Source organism: Trachymyrmex septentrionalis, unplaced genomic scaffold (genome assembly GCF_001594115.1).
Source record: "Trachymyrmex septentrionalis isolate Tsep2-gDNA-1 unplaced genomic scaffold, Tsep1.0 scaffold87, whole genome shotgun sequence".
In the NCBI taxonomy this organism is placed as follows: Eukaryota; Metazoa; Arthropoda; class Insecta; order Hymenoptera; family Formicidae; genus Trachymyrmex; species Trachymyrmex septentrionalis.
In genome coordinates, this window is record NW_017306059.1 from 2,438,017 (window position 1) to 2,452,868 (window position 14,852).

The following is a 14,852-nucleotide window of genomic DNA, read 5'->3' on the forward strand; positions in this document are numbered from 1 at the left end:
CGTGATCTTTAGGGAAGGGATGGAAAAAAGTCGATCGTAAAAATGTTTCAGTCGTTGCATCGTTGACATCCGTATAAGTATCGATGGATGCTGATCGAGGTATGCACGGATAGAGATGCTCATGTGCTTACGTGAAAAATAGATAATAAAATTGTTATCTAGATGTATTCCTAAATCTCACAAGAGTTAGAGAAGAGAAATGCAAAGCCGTTTAAAAAACATATTACACATATATTTGTGAAATATAGTGCGCTACTAATTGCTGAGTGTTTAAAATAATTAATTAAGAAATATTCCAAGTAGAACAACAGATCGCGATAATACCATTTTGACGTTAAGATGAATCATGAATCACTAATCAAAAAGTGACTTTTAATAATTATTTCAGAACCATTTCGACGCCATATTGATGTCATAATGTAGATTTTATGTTCAGTAGACTGTTCTGCTTGGAATGTATCCTTTCTTGTAATTGTATATTTTGGAAGCAAAATTATATTGTAAATCGCGTCGATGTTCTTTTGCGCCAATATAATTTTAGCACAATGACAGTATCGAATAATGATCAAATTCGATTCTTCATTCGTTAATTTTTGAAGCAAAATTCGATCTGCATAGACTTGAATTTCGCGATCGGATGGAATCGATTCAATTTGAGCCTTGTCGGCATCTGGCCCGATCCGTTACAAAATCCTAAACAAAAGAGCGGACTCTCCCGATGTCGCTTTATGCTGGCCAGTTTCTTCATGCTGGGCTTTGTGTGTATACCACAATCGGCGAATTTAGTATTCATTTGGGGTAACGTGGATATGATGACCGAAAACCTGGCGACCGCTAATATCCCAGTCGCGAATTCTTTCATGAAAGCATTCACCATCTGGCGTAAAAGGAAAGGTACAAAATACAAAGAACGTTAGAAATAGCAAAAAAATTAAAACTTTTTGAATAATAGAATTGTCTCTTATAAATTTAACGTTTTAAAATTTTAATTTTTATGAATATTAATCAGCTATTTAACAATTACATCTAATTTCTATGTTTACAAAACAGCGACATAATGGTAGTAACAAATAATTTATTATTATTTTTCTATTATCTATATTTTTAATTATTTTGTAATCGTTTCGTACAGCAATTTCGTTTCGGCATTTTGCGTGATTATGTCAAATAAAGATATAATTCAGCAAAATGCCAAATTGTCAGCAAAATATCTAGTGATAAAATAAAATTAGACCGGCTTACATAAATTTTTATTCAAAAATTCAAAAAGACAATATTTGTTTAAAGTTTTGAAGCTGCTGGTCAACTTCTTCTATCAAGATTGGTATACATCAAAAACGTCTGACGAAAGAACAATTATGCTGAAGAATGCTAAACTTGTGAGAAAGATATCCATATGGTGCACAATATTAACCCAGACCTTACTAATCATTTATATCGTTCTAAAGATTTCGGCGATCATATTTTCACCTGGTGACTCGGCTCGTCCCATGATTTATACAGCCTATTTTCCTTTCGACGCTACCAAAAGCCCAATTTTTGAATTGATTTGTGCATGCCAGATTTTATCTGCTTTTAGCGGAACGGTTGCTTATACCGGTAGCGACAGTTTCATTTCCATGCTAGTGATCCATGTCTGCGGCCAATTCGAAAACTTGCGCGAGAAGCTCAAAAATCTCGTTAACGATCCGAATGGAGTAAAAACGTCTCAAGAGTTCAAGAGTGAACTGAGACAAATTGTAATGAGACATGAACATTTAAACTGGTTTGTATAATTCATAGAAAGAAAAAACTTTTATATATTTTCTGCTATAGAACGTAAGATTGCCTCATATGAAATAAGTTCAAAATACATTTTTTTATATCTGCAGCAGATAATTGTTTAATATTAAAGTTATTAGAGCAGTCAAATAAAATGTAGCGGATAAAAAATTCAAATATGTATGAATATATATTCGAAATGAACTAATATCTTATCATTTGCCAGTTGGCAAAACACTTTTTCTATGTGAAATCAGACGAGGCCTGTTTGTAAAATTCCTTGGGCTTATATGATCAAACTCACTTACAAACAGTTTCATGCCATGCTGCGTCCAACGGAAAATTTGGCCTGTCAGATTTTCCATCAGTACTCGATTCTGTAACTTCTAATGAAACAGTTCGATATCATTATGTTGTCGTTACACTTTTTCACTATGTATAATATCTGCGCAACGACAATATAAAAATCGACACTGTCGTTAAAAATTACAGACTCGGGATACAGGTCTCCAAAGATATGGAAATTGCATAGCGTCTACAGTTCCCGGAGAAATATTGGAGCTCCCGACCTACAACCCAAACTTGTCGCCATGCAATTTCCACATCTTTGGAAATTCAAAGAAGAATCTAAAAAGCAGGCAATTTCCGTCGGGTGCAACAGTGCAGGAAACTGTTGCGAATATAATAGGTATAATTCCAGCCCAAGAGTTTTATGAACACGGCATCCGTCGTCTAGTTTCACAATAGAAGAAGTGCCAATCACAATGATTACTACAATAACGTACAAGCTGATTTCATTGTCTAAATTTTTCATCCGATATATTTCATTTGATTGCTCTAATAATTTCAAAATTAATTATTTAAGTATTAATAGATTTATTTTCAAATTTTTTTCTCTGTTTATAAAATTATATAAAATACACATAATAAATTTTTAAGTTTAATTTATTAAAATCAATTAAATTCAACTGTAAAAATAATTATCTGCCATGTCTTCGTGCCATGTCACCGAATAAAAAACATTTGGTAAAAAAGGTTTATATAATATTTTGTCTAATGTAAAATAATCTACTTAACATCAAATTGTTTATGCAAATGTAATTTGCAAAATTCTATGTATATTTATGTCATAATTCAGTATAAATCGATAAAAATGAAAATCATATATGCCAAGGTTTGCAAAAACAATTGAGGATTCCTTCAACATGATAATGCTAATACAGATGCTTTCTTGTACTGTTCAATTATGCTTTCAAGGGTTCCAGGTATTTAGGGTGAGTAGCATGGAAAACAGCATTTTATCAAATATTATTCACGCATTTATTTCCGTTCTAATCAATTAAAAATGTAATATTAACATTTTGTTAATATTACATGTTGTTTAACATTACATTTGTTTGTGTCACGTTACTGCGCATAAATCCTTCCAATTAATTCAGAAAATATAAAAATGTGTGTAATAAAAATCAGAAATATTTTAGATATTAATAAACAAAGAAGAAAACGAATCGATAACCTTCCAATTAATTTTTCTGAGCATTTTCGTAGGATTTGTTCTAGTTCACTTGTATATTTATTGTTACGTCGGTGAAATGCTGCTTGTTCAAGTAAGATTCATAAATATATGTGCATAATGTGCTTTCACACGTATTTTCTTCAGAAGTGCCATAAGGTTTGCGAATTATAGCCGTGTCGCAATCCATTGCTAATGCATTAATGGCATTATTTGGCACTTCTGAATGTATATTACATACCTATTGCATTTCCTCATTTCTTCGCAAAATATCCCAACAAACAAATTGATATTATTTATTGTTATTTTAACGTTATTTTGACATTAAAGACGCTAAAAATACATTAAAATGATGACAAATAACGTCAGTTTGTTTGCTGATAGTAGAATAAGAATTTATTGCAAATATTACATTGCAGATATTTATTGCAAACATACATATACAATATACGTTATATTTTAATTTATAAGACGAAAAAAAATTGAAGTTAATTAATTTTTTGGTTGATAAATGCATTATTTATTATTTATGGATCAAAAAAATCAATCATTAGTTTTTTGATTTTTTATCGTCTTATAAATTAAAGTATAACTGCTTGAAAGAATAATATGTTACACTTTTTAATCGCCTAGTAAAGTGAAAAAAAATATATTTACTGTAGAAAATAATAATCACATTAAAATCATTAATAAATTTAGATATTAGGTATTAAATATTAATTAATAACATTTAAGAGTACTGAGATAGGATTCTCTGCGTACGAATCGAACTGGTTTAATGTGCCAGGAAAGGAAGCTAGAAATCTTTTACTTATAATACATAGATCAACAGTACCTCTTTGCTTAACTGCTGGGAAATTCAGTACATTTTCTTTACAGATGTTCAGCAAGGTAAAAATATTGTATAAATAATTATTATTTTATAAATAATTATATTGTAAGTTATTTTCCAATATGTTATCTGCAATATCATAGAAAAAAATCGTGATTAATTCAGGAATTGATTTATTAATTGATCGATCAATCGATCAATCAATCAATCAATCGATTAATCTATTCACCCATTCATATATAAATCAATCACGATATTTTCCTGATATTATCGATTACAAATATTGCAAAGAATTGATTGAGTAATCATTGAACTGATTGATTTATTAATCAATAAAATGATTCATTCATTGATTCTATAGGTTAGTTTTACAAATGTGTATAAATATGTTGTGTAAGTATGTTGAATTTTCTGTGAAATTTTATTTCAGATTGTAAAAACTTCACTCGGTTATCTTTCAGTATTACTTACGGTAACTGAACGGAAAGAATAATTCATGATTGCTGTAATTATGATAATTGTTGTACAGTTGTATTGTTATTGTTAAAGAATATAGAATCAATTTGCAACACTCAGAATTTTACTTCTATTTTTAATATGTAACAAATTGTCTGCATCATATTTTATAAGTGTACTTAAAAGAATCGACAAACATTTTTAGATTTTAAAACAAGACTTAAATATCTTTTATTTTGGTATATCTTTTATTAACAAATAAATATTTAAAAAAGGTTAATTATTAGACTTAATTGAATAAAATAATAGTAAGAGATCAAAAGAACTAAGAGTCACCGTTAGATCTTAATTGCTAATATTTAATGCCCTAAATATTATTAATATGTTAAATATAAAACATTTAACATATTAATAATATTTAAAATGTTATATTTCACAAGACTTTTAGTTCTTACCTCTTACAAATAAATATTTCTTGAGAAAAAAAAAGATAAATTTTTGTGAAAATGTTTGTAATAGACAAATATATATATATAGATCAATTACCTTATATCTATAATAATTCATGCGTCAGAAATAATATGATATCGAAAATATATTTAATGTTATTTTTAACATCAATCGATAGTTAAATATATTGACCATGAGAGTCTTACATATTCTTCATTGCCATTTGTTTGCAAACTGTTACGACAGAGGGAACCTTTGCATGCAAGCGATTTATTCTCAATATTAATGTATATACTATTTTATTTAAAATTGTAATTACTATTTTAAGATCATAAAAATATGAATAAAAATATGTAAACAGTTCGAAAACTTATGTGAATTCCAACATAATTTTTTGAATTATTAATACAAGTGCAAAAATATAAAACAGTTTAATTTTATAAAATTTATTATATTTAAATGTAATGTAGAAAGATAATAAACATTACTACTTATATTTTTAACATTTGTATTTGCATGCAGCGTTTCTAATATGTCAATGTAATTTTTTTTCCTTTCTAATATCAAATACATAAATCAAAATGAAATAAATTTTATGAAATATCATATAAATACAGAAAAGAGAAAAAATTTTATTCTTGTCATTACTTTATCTTTGTCTATTAAAACAGACTTGCATTATGCGGATAGAATCGCAAATTATATCAGTATTTCTTTAGAGAACATCTCTTCCATGACCTTAACCTTGATATATGTTATAGAGGTGATCAACTTTTCCTTATTAAATTAATCGGCGGTCTCTTATAGTTTTCGAGATATATTTACATGAAATTCATTTTCAAAATTTCATTATTTTCTGCATATACCGCAGGATTTTCTACGCAAAACGATTCTCATCCCATCTCCCGCTCCTCCCTACTTAGGGACGCACGACTTCCACACGAAGCGACTTCCACCCCACCTCCTCCCCTGATTAAGGATGCACGACTTCCACGCAAAGCGAGTTTCACCCCACTTCCCCCTGCTTCAAGGGCGTCCGACTCATTTCTCCCTTAACAGAAAGGAGTCATTTAGTGAAGTAAAGATCTAAATATCTTAGAAACTATAAGAGACCGCTAATTAATTTATAAGGAAAATTATAAGGTTAATCAGTACACCTTTATAACATATGTTAAGATCAAAGTCATCGAAGAGGTCCCCTAATGTAAAGGTTTATCTTTTTCTTATTCCCTAAATTCTTTGGAGTAGAATCCCATTCTAAAAAATGAAAATTGAGGCCAGTCTTTAAAAAGATTGTTTTCGATTGATTCGATTTTCGATTTTTAAGAGTGGGATTTTACTCTTTAAATTGAGATTTTTCGAAGAATTTCAGAGAATATGTATACGGCAACTATTTACACAGCAGTGAACACTTTTATTGTCACCCTAGTACTTCACATGTACCCACAAGAAGCACACAATGCCTATGTATAAAGCATTTAAAAAGCGCTAAAAAGTGTATATAAGTATTTTTTAGCGCTTTGCAGGCTCTGCTGTGATACTTGGGTAATCACATGGAAAAAATGAATTTTGCTGAAGAATCTAAAAATTTAGCAAGATATACAATAATAGGCTAAAAATAATTTATTGAGCTCTCAAAATAATTACGAAGGAAACTCAGTATTTATTAATATAATAAATAATATTGCAAAAAGTTTTGACATTCTAGCAATCAGTTTTAGCGTCTTACCCTAGACAACAAAGTTCAAAATCAAGATGTAAAATGTCTTGAAAATAATATGTCTTTTAGACATCTTTAAGACATCTTTTAAAATATGTCTTTAAGACTCAATCTCACCAATGTTTAAGAGAGGCTTAAAACTCTAGCTTACTTTTTCTCTTTAAAGTCGAGAGAATAGAAAAGATAGAGAGCTTCGCTTAAAGTCAAAGTAACGTTGATACAATCAGGCTTAAGACCTCTTATGTCTCGTTTTTGGATAACACATGCGTGACATAATTATTTTGATAGGCCGATAAAATTATTTTCAGATCTGTATATCTAGCTAAATTTTTAGATACTTTTTCGAAATAGTTTCTTTCATGTAGTTTTTGAATCTACGTCGGAAACTGACAAATCTGTGCGTCTGTAAAGAAGCGGAATTTCAGACGAAGTGCGAAAATATCGTGAGAATGCATGAATACTTCAACAGGTGAGATCAGTAAAGCAAGAAGTAACACAGAAAGCTCGAAATGAACGATTATTACGCATTACTAAGAGATTACTTAAAATTTTCAACAAATAATTATCCTATTTCTGATATTCTGTTTAAGCAAGTGAGCGATAATCAGTTATTTCAAAAGATTTTAAAAATGTTATAAAAATATAAATCTCGAAAAATAAAAACGTAATTTATAAAAAGAATATTACGCTTGTCTTGACAGTATTGTTTTCTATAAGATTTCCAGAAACGATCGAAGATTCTTTCATAATTCAACATAATATATTCTGAGACAAATGCTGAGATGCTTGTTACAACTTTATTTTCAGTATTTACAAGCGTTCGTGTAAGCTACGAAAAAAAGAGAGATATAATCCGTAAAAATAAAAAAAAAGAGAAAAAGGGAAATAAATCGGAATTATCGACTTCTCATTTGAAGTCAATTATATTAGAAAGGATAAAGTATTCATCACCAAATTCGTTTTCCTGTAATTTACATGATTTACATATTGCTACAATTATATGTGTACTGTTAACATCGGCGAAAAACTACTTGTCAAGGTAATACAGTGAACGTATCTTATTGATTGATATATTGCCACAAATCCCGATATTTTAATATATTAATACTATATTGCCAAAAGCATATATGTATTTGGGATTACATTTTCAAGAATAAGATTTAATTTTTAGATAAATATATAAACGTTGGTAATTATTGACAAAATCCCAATATTTTAATATAACAATACTATGTTGCCGAAATTATATATATTATGTATTATATAATACATATGTATATATCTTGGATTATATTTTCAAAAACAAGATTAAATTTTCATGCAAATATAAATATCAATAACTTATTAATTTACTTATTGATCTAAATCCCAATATTTTGATATATATTGCCGAAACTGTATCATATTACCACAAGAACAAGATTAAATTTTGAGACAAATATAAATACTGTCCACATAGAGTTCAAAAGACACAGAGAATTCAAAAAGACTTCAGTCGTATGTCATAAATTTGGAGTTCATTTTCAAGTACAAAAAGAAATTTTTTAGGACTTTTTAAAAAAAGAATTCTTTTTGCATCTGAAAGCAAACTCAAAATTAATGACATACAATAAATTAAATTCTTTCTGAATTGTTTTTTAATTCTCTGTGCTATATGGGTGATAATTTATTGATCTATTTATTGACTTAAATCCTGATAGTCGTAATGTCTCGATATATTACCAAAACTACGTATATTAGATCATAATTCCAAGCACAAGATTAAATTTCCAATTAAATATGAATTCTAATAGTTTATTGATTAATTTATTGACGAAAATCCTATATTCCGATATATCGATGCCATTCGACATATAGTTGAAATTAGGTATATTTTGAATTATATTTCTAAGGACAAGATTCAATTTGCAAACAAACATGAAATTTATTTTATATCAGTGAATATTATTATCTCAATTAACCAACAAAATATATTGTTAGTTTAATAGACGAATTAGACATTAAAATTCTTTAGTGCTAAACAGTATCCTAGAAAGCAAACCTATTTGCTTTGTTACGTTGATGATTATGTATTTCAAAATTGTGTAGTCATTAACTATGGTACACGCTTTCGTGTTAAGGCAATCTGCATGACGCCTTGAGTGTTAATAAGCGAGACCAAAATACGTGTTTTTTTGATATAATATTTTTGTTTCTTCTTTACAGTAATTTTCTTTTTAGATAGTAATTAATTAATTATTTTCCTTCTTTCTCAAATGTATTAAAAAATCATTCAGAAAGATAAAATCAATCTATGTCATAGTGTTATATAACAGATCAAGGATGTAATTCTTTTCAAAATGCCATATTATAGACTTCGAAGATCTTTTTACGCTAAATATAATGCTATTAACAGAATTTTCATGTCAGGTTTTTGAGTAAATTGAGATAAGATGACATTTTAATACTTTTTACTGCAAAACTCATTAATAAAATAAAATTTACGATACCTAAATTAAAAAAAATTTATTTGAAAAGTCTTAAATTACTTTTTTAGGTACTATATAAAATTTATTTAAAAATTTATTCAAAATCCTGATGTGTTACTCAAATTCTATCAATGCCATCGTTCAGCGAAAAAATATTCGAAATATATACTATAGCACTTTGGAGAGAATTTGATGTTTGCGTTACAGAGCTTCTGATTGCAGTTTCATATTTAGTGCTATCGTATCCTCATTTTGTACTTAGTTACAGTTCTATGACTCATGTTTCCCTTGGAATCCTTCGAATCTGACATTCCAGAGTACGAAAATAACATACACGGCATATGACTGCGGTTGCTACAACTTGTCAGCGTGAAACGAGATCGCTAATGATCATCATGTGTCGAGTTCGATCGCCATTACACATCATCACCGGCCATTATATTTTTCCAACCGGAAATTCTATCTAACAAGGTACGAAATCATAAAATATCATAATCGAATCGATTTTATTTCTTGATTTCTTTGAATCTTTGAATAAACTAAATCAATCAAATTCAATCAATGAAATTAATTTTAGATTTATATATTACATGTGTGAAATATATTTAATTATTTAATCTCATATTTATATATTCTTCTACATATAAACGCATGCATATCTTTAATTTGTATTATAAAAAAATTTTTAATGTTTTATTCTGAAAAAATGAAAAAATAGCTTTTAGTCTAATAGTTTTTCTAACGAAAAATATACAATTATATTGATCACTTTATGAATAATTTGAAAAAAATTGAGCATTATGAATAATTTAAAAAAATTTTAACGGAAAATCGATATAGATTTTTAGGTTCTAAAGAGATCAATGATTTATGTACATGTTCTGTACTGTATATATCTACGCAATGAATAGTTCTAAATGAAGATGAAACAGTAATTCGTAAGTGATGCTTGTTAATAAAATTATATTATTTATGACAAAAAGAACATTTTTATTTATATAAAAATATAAATACTGATAAAAATTATTATAAACTTCTAATTCTATTTATGCAAAAATTGCAATTCATTTTGTCATTTCAATGTACAAATAGAAAAAATCGTTCATAAAATAGTCGAATAATTATTATCAATCAAATTATGCGTAAATATGTAGTACGAACTAAAATATTTCCTCATTGTTTTATCGCTCCAATAATTTTCAATTTTTACAAAGAGCTATAGGTAAAAGAATTTAATTATAACGTTTATAGATGTATTTTAACATGCTAATATTATTTTGTTCAATTGTATATTGTTGTACCTATATACAATATCATCTCATTGCATTATATTTGTGTTTTACGATCCGCGGAATTTGGATTTTTATTCTATTCTGGTATTGGAAATCTATCGATCGATCGAAGCAATATTACTTCATATTAAAGCATATTATTGCATATAAAAAAAGCGATTCCTCAAAACGTAATATGCAAATTCTGTAATTTCTGCACGTGCGCAGAGACGACCGCAATGAATAAGAGATGTAGGAGGAGGTGCATTATACGGAAAGGAAGATATATGAGAGGACGTGACGAAACGAAAATAGCAGGGCACGGCGGCGACTATTAATGGGCTTCGCAGGAGCTCGGATCTCACATTAAGTATGCAGCGAAAACTTTATTTTCCCTCAACATTTTCCTCGTTTTTTTGCCGGCTTGTTTTTCCGTTCCGACTGTCCGTCTAGGGCGGGTGCATATTTGAGCAACTTGATCCGCTACAGACGAATTACTCACGTAAAGCGCACACTGCTGATGCATATTTAACGAAAGAGTCTATAGACCCTGTGATTACGCCCAACAGTTCATGTTATAAGTTCGTAAATTAAGTATTCTGTCTACGAGAAAAATGATAGTTCTCTGGGAGTGTTTCGAGAATATAACAAAACAGAGTTCTGATATACGAAACTCGCAAATTCTACTGTCGCAAATATTCGATCGATAATTCGCAGTTCCAACCTAGACGATCCACGGAGATGATCGCTCCGTCGCTTTTCCTATCATTTTGCTCATTGTTCTATATTACTGAAATTTTTTTCCGTGAAAATATTAAAGTTTATGAGTAGTACTTCTCACTTTCAATACTTTGAACAAATATTTTAACATTTTACATTCGTAATAATGATGTTTTGCAAGAGTTGTAAATATTTTTTTTCAAGAAGCAGTAATGGCGCGAATTTTCACTCCAAGAATCAAATATCCGATTGCCTGGCAAGTGCTAATAATATTAATTCTATCAAAAAATGCAACAAAGGGACCATTAAAATGATCAATTGGTCGAAAGAATTCACACGAGTGCATCGTTTAATTCTATCCGTTGGGTATTTTATTCGAGTAAAAGTTTACAAGTGACGTGCTTTCACCACTTATTTCCGTCAACCCACGAGGAAAGTGCACGCCGAGTGCGGCGAAGAGCTGAAGAGTGACTAATAAGTGTCATTAACGATTGCGTGGTTTACCGTCACAATGGAGAAAATCAGAAGATGACAGTTACTAACTGCAAGCGCAGATAGACGCGGATAAAACGACTTCACGCTTTACCGGGAGAGCAATGTGCGCGTCTAATATAAAAGTACACTTCCATGCAGATCGCGACGTTATTTCGATTTTAAAAGTTTGAGTTAAAGGTTTAGTTTAACATTTCAATAGTACTTTGACTTGATTGACAAAGCATATATTTCGAGGATCCAAGATATTAGTCAATTCCAAATATAACTAACCTGAGATATATTTGAGCGAGAGAACAAAGAAATTCTACACTTCTCCAGAATAAATTTAAAATAATAGTAGCAATTTAAGTGATAATTAAGATTTACGATTATCTACTGAAAACGTCTTGTTAATTACAACGTATATTATCAAGAAAGATGATAATTAACGCGAGAGTATTTGTGTTGATCGCACTGGTAACCTACGGTGTATGCGCTCATACAGTCGACATTCGAGAGCCTTACAAAAGAACTAATGATAAAAAATATACTGGGTCTATGCTGGCTGAGATCGCAAAGGAATTAGTGCAAAGATCAACGACCAGCAGTCAGGTAATAAAAATTATGCATTATTATATAAGAAATTACAAAAATATGATTATCCAAGCAGAACAACAAGTCATGATAACATCAAAATGACATTAAAATGAATCAGAAATTATTAAAAAATGACTTTTAATGATCATTTTAGAGTCATTTTAACATCATAATGACTTGTTGTTCTGCTTAGGTAGCTCCTGACAATTAAATGTGTAAAGAACAAATGGAAAATAATGTTTTTTCAATATCAATGTCAAAAAAATTTAAATTAAATAAGTACTTTATTAAACTCTAAAGACCCAGTAAACGTCAGTAGTAATTAGATCAATATCATAATCGTTTTTATTCAATATAAATTATGCTTTATAGTTGTTAGCTAATATTATATTTAGATGAGGTATAGTATAATAAAATATATTATCTAAATGACTTAAAATGGATTTTACTTATATATTATTTATTTCAAAATCAAGTTATATCTCACGAGAACATTTAACGATAAACTAGAATTAAATTAAAACATAATTGTGATATTACAGGTGCTGACTTTAAATCTCTCGAATTTGCTATTACTTTTGGTGCTTAAAGCAGTTGTGTTCGGCGCTGGCTACATAGGACATGGTTACAAAGGACGCGAATTAGAAGATGGTAATTTCGAAATGCATATGTATAAATCGTTAATATTTATTTGAATAAACTTTTCGTTAATAGTAATTGCAACAATTACTACATTGCATGCAATACTAATATTATATGTTACCGCGGTTCTTTGGAATAAAAGCTCGGCGAATATGCATAACAAAATTCAAAATTATAATCACAATTGTTTCTAATTATAACTTTATATTAATTTCAGAAAATATTGTATCGGAGGGTGAGCTTGCATTAGCGCTTGGATATCTGATCGGTGATACCTGTTTGTACAGAGCAGCTTGCGAGGAGCCACATATTGCGAGAGAATATCTCGGCGCAGCAGAAATGCTCTTACAAACAATGAAGTTAATGCCGCAGTATGTATACAAAATATTAAAGAAAAATTATAAAAAATTATTAATTAAATATTGTGTATGGTATATAAAAAGAAGTACTCGGTACTTTTATGCTTTTCAAAAACATCTTTACTATTAATCACTATTGATAAACATAAGAAACACTTAAACACTTTTTAAGGAGAGAACCTTTAAATACCGATTTTACATCAAAAAATTAAAAAGATGTCTTTTTAACAAATTTTTTATGAGAACTATTAATTTTACTTAAACAGTATTTTAACCAATGTTTTATATGTATATTAGTTGCATATAAAATTTTTAATTAAAAGTATTAACAAATAAAGCCAATACAACTATTACAACTAATAATAGCGGTTTATAGTAACCATCATAGCTTTTATACAGTTTGTTTAAAACCCAATAAGTTTTTGAAATATATTAATAAATCTTGTCCTTGTCGTAGGCAATTTTAGACATTCTCAATTTTGACATAATGACAAATTTCAGAATTTAAAGATGCAATTTTTCATAAAAAATTGTTTGTTCTTTGATTATATAAAGAAAAACTATGATTCTAAAAAAATTCCTGCGACAAAGACTATTAATATATTTTTCAGGAACTTTTTAGATTTTTTATTTCAAATAAACTATACGAAAGCTACGATGGCTATCGTAAACTTATTACTATTAGGGCCAATATCAGTATCAGTGTTATTTGCTAATATTTTTTATTAAAAGTTTTATATAACATTCACTAATATAAGTGTATAAGATATTGATCAAAACCTATTTAAATAAAGTTAATATTATAAATAATTTTCAAAAAAAAATTTGTAAAAATAGACATCTTTTTCATTTTTTTGAGTGTATGCTTCCCCCACCTCTCTTAAATTAGAAATTATTTAAAATTAAATATTTTGAAGAAAAAATATCATATTCATGGAAAATCAAATAGAAAATAATGCACAACATTGCTGTGAAAATAAAGTAGCGAATATTTTGTATGTAAAATTTGCATTTTCGCAGAAGCTTACCTGCAGAATCCAATTATAAGAAGACGATCGCAGAATTCCGGAAGGCGATTGAGTATGGCAATATCGAGGAATGTCCACCAGAATACAGCTGCAAAAAAGAGAACTTAAATAATTTCTTACAAAGTGAAAAACGATAATGTTACTTATAAATATTTATCAAACATTCCATAATTTTTATTTTCTTAGATAAGCTATACAAATCGCATAATAAAATAATATTTTATATAAACATATTTTTTAGAATTATTAATCTTTTGCAAAAATTATTTCTTTTTATTCCCACAATTGGCATTATTATACTTGTTTGATGATGGAATAACTTACAAAAAATGGTAAAAACATTATCATTTATTAATAAGAAAATAAAGATTATTTTTAGAGTTATAAATTACATTTTACAGCTTTGATTTTATACAGAGAAAAAATATAAAATTAAAAAAATTATTATACAATCTTTCGTGTATCTTATATGCGCTATTATCAAGTATCTATACAAAAAACAATTTTTATTTGATAACATCTTTTATAAATTTCTAAAAAATATGTTAAGAAAATCATTTA

At 28.4% G+C, this 14,852-nt stretch overlaps 2 protein-coding genes across 2 annotated transcripts; both read left to right on the forward strand.

The window, feature by feature from the left end:
• The first annotated feature begins 746 nt into the window (after window positions 1-746).
• On the forward strand, window positions 747-4,599 carry LOC108755253 (odorant receptor 13a-like). The gene is made up of 6 exons (XM_018498154.1): window positions 747-894; window positions 1,288-1,765; window positions 2,936-3,035; window positions 3,243-3,368; window positions 4,010-4,165; window positions 4,537-4,599. The coding sequence occupies exons 1-6, from the start codon at window positions 747-749 to the stop codon at window positions 4,597-4,599; spliced, it is 1,071 nt and encodes a 356-aa protein (XP_018353656.1).
• Window positions 4,600-12,091: 7,492 nt separating this feature from the next.
• On the forward strand, window positions 12,092-14,428 carry LOC108755356. Its single transcript, XM_018498285.1, has 4 exons — window positions 12,092-12,277; window positions 12,805-12,913; window positions 13,122-13,275; window positions 14,284-14,428. Exons 1-4 carry the CDS (start codon window positions 12,104-12,106, stop codon window positions 14,426-14,428), a joined length of 582 nt encoding a protein of 193 aa, XP_018353787.1. The 5' UTR covers window positions 12,092-12,103.
• The last annotated feature ends 424 nt before the right edge of the window (window positions 14,429-14,852 follow it).

What these genes read in the sequence shown, in the direction of transcription:
- LOC108755253 (XM_018498154.1), top strand. Translation starts at nt 747, where the DNA reads ATGCTGGGCTTTGTGTGTATACCACAATCGGCGAATTTAGTATTCATT. An exon ending in CATCTGGCGTAAAAGGAAAG is followed by an intron (nt 895 to 1,287) that starts GTACAAAATACA and finishes ATTTGTTTAAAG; the next exon opens with TTTTGAAGCTGCTGGTCAAC. An exon ending in CTTTACAGATGTTCAGCAAG is followed by an intron (nt 4,166 to 4,536) that starts GTAAAAATATTG and finishes ATTTTATTTCAG; the next exon opens with ATTGTAAAAACTTCACTCGG.
- LOC108755356 (XM_018498285.1), top strand. Translation starts at nt 12,104, where the DNA reads ATGATAATTAACGCGAGAGTATTTGTGTTGATCGCACTGGTAACCTAC. An exon ending in GATCAACGACCAGCAGTCAG is followed by an intron (nt 12,278 to 12,804) that starts GTAATAAAAATT and finishes GTGATATTACAG; the next exon opens with GTGCTGACTTTAAATCTCTC. An exon ending in AGGACGCGAATTAGAAGATG is followed by an intron (nt 12,914 to 13,121) that starts GTAATTTCGAAA and finishes TATTAATTTCAG; the next exon opens with AAAATATTGTATCGGAGGGT.